The 4,884-nt window shown below is 39.4% G+C and overlaps 1 protein-coding gene across 1 annotated transcript in view; it reads left to right on the forward strand.

Moving 5' to 3' along the window:
* Nucleotides 1–2,496, forward strand: part of RALB (RAS like proto-oncogene B) — a 7,423-nt gene extending 4,927 nt beyond the window's left edge. The window contains exon 4 of the mRNA XM_010165089.2: nucleotides 1,758–2,496. Within this exon, the coding sequence (XP_010163391.1) occupies nucleotides 1,758–1,877 (120 nt within the window). The 3' untranslated portion in view covers nucleotides 1,878–2,496. The remainder of the gene's footprint in view (nucleotides 1–1,757) is intronic.
* The last annotated feature ends 2,388 nt before the right edge of the window (nucleotides 2,497–4,884 follow it).

The raw sequence follows: 4,884 nt of genomic DNA on the forward strand, positions 1-4,884 counted from the left end.
AAGATTTCATTCTTGTTTCCTTCCAAGACTACTTTGAATTATGAGAAGTCATCTTGCTGTGTCTGTGTCCTGTTTTGACTTGTCCATGCTAGCCTGGGACAGTCATTCTCAGCACTGTCTGCTGCTGGCTTCTTGCATAAACAGTGGTGGTGGTGATTTATTCCAAAAGAGAGATGAGTTAGGACTAGGGAGTGTTTGCCCAGTAGGGAAAAATGGGTTTTAAGCCTCCCCTTCGTTTTGTGCGTAGCAAGAGTTTCTTGAAGAAGGTACCTTTTTACTTTACCAATCCACAGTAGATGGTCTAGTAGTGTTGGGCCCCCTAAGGACTCCAAAGGTGTCACTTGGTAATTTGCATTTGTTTGAACATTACAAATTGTAGGTTTCCTCTTTGCACTAAGAACTCTTGCAGCTACCTCTACTCCAAGTTCCTGTAGACAGCATTCTGTTCTAGTCTATACTAGTTTACTAATGGGAATGCTGTTGGTGCATAAGCTACCTAGTAGGAACTCTTTCTCATTCGTGGTTAAAACAGTATATATGGAACTCTTGAACTGAGACCTTTTGGTAATAAAGGACATAGCATAGTTTAAATTTGGTAAAGAACCATTCTGACTTTGTGGAATGTTACTAGAAAGTCAGACTGTCAGATGCGTAAACTGGGTGATGTAAAACATGAAAGATGTAAAACAAAAAGACTCACTTTAGCCTATGAGCTGTCTCACGTGACTAGAAAACGCCTAGCCTGTTTTATACTTAGACTAGCTTTCTGATCAGTTGGGATTAACAGCAGTGCAGCTGTGTCTGGAGGGTACTAGCCTGGTGTTGTAGAGTTGCTCTCATAGGTTTTCTCTAGCTAGCTTGTGTGACATACTGGTTATCCTCTATATAAGCACTGTTTTGTGTATGTTGCAACAAGTTATCAGCCATTGTGATGGCTGTGCATTGACACTGTAGCAGAATTAAAAAAACCCCAAAAAACAACTTAAGAGTTTTGGATACTAAACTATTCTGTTTCTGATCAGTAGTGTGGTCTTCTTTCCAAGTGTCAAAGACCTGTGTAGTTCCCCATTTTTTATTTTTTTTAAAAAAAGGCCTAACTCTATAGAGTGACACTAAGCTCTTGTTCTGTAATCCTAAAAATCACTTTTCCCAGTAACCCTTTAAAGTAAAATAGCTGTTGCATCTGAAGTGCTATGTACCTAAATGTCAGATGTACAGGGGTGAAATCAGCTCAAATGTTGGAGAAAACATCAGAGTAATTACTTTCTCTGAATCTTTCTTGTAACATAGTCAGAGAATTTTCTGTCTCTGACACTGTCACTTGAATGCTGCAGCTTTTGAATGAAAAAAAACAGGCAGAATGCTACCCAGCAGGGCGTGCTAGTAACTGCACGGTAAGGACTGGACTAAATACTTTGTGTAATTAACAAGAGTGACTTCCCTGGAAATGTTTGCTAGGCAGACAAGTGTTCTCATGAACTCTGAATGCTACTTTTTGTGCAGGACTGATAAAAAGATCTTAAAATGGGGCTGTTGAATGATTTGGTCACCAGGTAAGATTGTCTTACTTCTTGCCACTGATCGACATGCTGCATAATTCTGATGTTGCATTTGTCACTGGGATCTATGTCTAGACCCACTTCGGCTGTATTAGGAACAGTGTGGTGCTGTATATTTATTTGCTGCTGAATACAGTAGTTTTTATCTGCTTTCTGGTGTCAGATCTTGTTTAATCTTTCTTTATTTTTCCCTTGTAGGTATTCTTTGATTTAATGAGAGAAATCAGAGCAAAGAAAATGTCAGAAAACAAAGACAAGAATGGCAAGAAAAGTGGCAAGAACAAGAAAAGCTTTAAAGAAAGATGTTGCTTACTGTGATGCTTGGGAACTATAAATATCTATCTACAGGTGGCACAGATAAGATACCACTAAGGATATAGGGCTGGATTCATGAAAGGAAGTCTGTATTGACTCCCTTATCTTTTGCTTTGCATATCACACCTTCAAAATGTGAAAACAGAACTTTGAAACCATTTCTGGTATCCAACAAAACTTATGCCTACTTAAACTGAAATGGGCTCCGTCTTCCCCATGTCTTTCAAAACTAGAAACAGGTTCAGAACTACAGTCCTACTTGGTTATACAAAGTACTTTGGTGTTAACTTCCTAGTTTACTCTGATGTTTCTCTTGAACCTCTACTGGCCTTAACAAGCACAGCTGTTCAGGTTCAAACACTTTTTTTGCCGCTGTCACTGCCCTCCTTGATGTTGCAAACTGCAGAAAAGCTAGATGACATCTGGTAAAGGGTTCGAGTCTCCATCTTCTGTTAGTTGTCACTGGTATTTCTTACACTGAAATCTGCTGGCTTCTTCCCCACACTCCATGTAAGAAATAGCAACTGACACTTGAGAGTCAACTCAAAACAAACTTTCCTCTCTGTTCTGTTTAGTCAATACAGCATTCATGAATCAAGCCTATGGACTCAATTCAGACTTACTTAGTCAATGCAAAAGTTGATATTTAAATACTGGCTAGATGCATTCCCTGCTGGTCTGTCTTCTCATCCTTAAATTAGTGGTATGGGGTGAGACAATGACTGTAAGCCTTTCTTCAAAAGGAATAATATTTTCAATATCTCCTTGAAATGCTGTCCTGGGTTTCTTCCATCTATTCTGGCTAGAGTCAATTACACTCACTCTACATTCATCCTTCCCCTCCCTGGTACTGGAATAGTGAAAATCAAAGTATTGATTTCATTGGTTTTGTTTATATTGGAACACTTGTGATCATGTTGGAAAAGTGTGAACATCTGCATCTGTCTCTTATCTTGCCGAAGATGAAAACTTTGAGTAAGGATGGGTCACATCACACAATCATGACTTGGAATAGGTGAGGCATATGTGCTACCTCTCAATGATCAGCTGGCTAGTGAGTTGTATGGTGTCAAAAAGCAAATGAAGTTAAGCAGTTGCCATGTCTGTTACTCACTGTTAATTTTGTGTGTACTGTTTCTGATGCACAGCAACCTAGCACATGAAGATGCATGTTGAGTTTTGTTAGTTATGCAATGGTGGTCATGTATTGATCAACAAAAACCTGCCTAAAAATAGAAGTGAAAGTCAGTACTTAGCAGGTCCTCTTGTCAGCTGACTGAACTGAGCTTTCTGATGCGGTTTAAGTGCAGTTGCCAAAAAATTCTGTCACTGTTGTGGAAAGTAACTGTCTCTTCTGATTGTGGAGTGTCTCAATGAATTATGACTATCTTCTGTTTTGAAGGAGTAGAGATTTAAAGTAGTGACTGTATCTTACTTGTTACCCAGATGCTTAAAACACAGTTACTTGGTGAAAGGAATATGCCATGTGGTTGTTTAATGAAGCACTGCTGCAGCACTGAATTAACAAATACTGTTTCTTTTTGAGGTGAGGGAGTAGTGAATACTGTTCAGTACTTAGTATTGTAATTTGAGGTTGAAAAACACTTTTTAACATGTACTAGATTGCTCATGTGCATTCCAGCTCTGAACTTTGAAAAAAGTAAGATGTGTTAGATATCAGAACCTCTGTTGGTCTGAGGTTTCACAGGGACTTATCGCAAACTCATTGTCTTCCATAACTAGTTCAACTTGTCAGGCAACTCATTGGATTGGGGAAACTGTACTAAATAAAAGGTGCTGTAATCTTCATTTTTGTCAAGTTAAATTCCTTCTTCGTTAATGTTGTCTTGTATGCACAGAAAGAATTGTTAACCTATTCTGGCAATATTTATCTTTGAACAGTGTAATTAATTGGTATTACAAAGTCAACTTGACAGTACAGTTTTGAAGCAGAGGCTGGGAGCCTGCTGGCTTGCAGGACTTTTCACTTGAGCTGTATCACCTATATTTAAAGCCTAAGCACCTAACGGGACATTTAGAGCTGTAACTTCTAACAAAGCTTCCTCTTTAACTTCCATGCATAAAGTCCATTTTTGAGTGCACATTGTGCATACAGCAAATGAATGTCTCCTGGAGGAAGGCAACTCACTTAGGTTTGGTTTTAGTTGAGACCTAAAGGTTAAGTCCTTAGTTAACCTAAAGGATAAACAACAGTTGAGTACACATTACAGGCTTATCTAGGTCAAGGCCCTCTGAGGTGGATTTTTAAAATGTGTCTAACAAAACTGAATAAGCTTTCCTCGCTATATGAACAAAGAACTTGGCAAAGCTCACAATGAGCAGCTCGGCTGTGTTGGCTCAAGAGACTTGCATACCTTGACCTTTGATCTCTTTAGTCCTAAAGTACCTGACAGTATTTGATAGGACAGATTAACTTCTGCTCAGAACAGTGAGTCTTCCACTGATGTTCTTATGGTCCATGTGCTGTTCTCACTCAGGTGTTTGGGGTTTTTTTTCCTTAACTGATAAAGCTCTGTGACTGAGGTGGACTTACTTGGAAGAAGGTGCTTGCTATTTCATGGCTTGATACTGCTTATCTTCAGTGTTCTGTGCTTGTGACCTTTTCCAGAAAGACTAGGCCTGGAGACTAAATACAGCAGCTTTACAGTATTCTTCTCTTAAACTGAAGCTTGTCATAAGTACAACTTTCCAATTACAGCTGAAAGCATGATAAACAAGGCAGCTACCTTGGCTACTTTGTACCAGTGGGCAACAAGCATTCTGACTTGTACTAGGAAGGCAATAAAACTGCTCCCCTGGACTGGAATCCTGTTGCCTCCACTTCATATGGTGGAAGTGCCTGAATGCATGCCCTTCTGAATAGGGGCAATAAAATTTGAGGGTCCTTGAATGACTTCCAGGTGTGCTTCATTGGACATCAATGGACATCAACATCAGGTGGGTTGACTAGAGTGAATAAAAAGTGGTGTAGAGAAATGCTTCCTTTGGC

The sequence above is a fragment of the Antrostomus carolinensis genome, unplaced genomic scaffold, assembly GCF_000700745.2.
Source record: "Antrostomus carolinensis isolate BGI_N321 unplaced genomic scaffold, ASM70074v2 scaffold27713, whole genome shotgun sequence".
Lineage (NCBI taxonomy): Eukaryota > Metazoa > Chordata > Aves > Caprimulgiformes > Caprimulgidae > Antrostomus > Antrostomus carolinensis.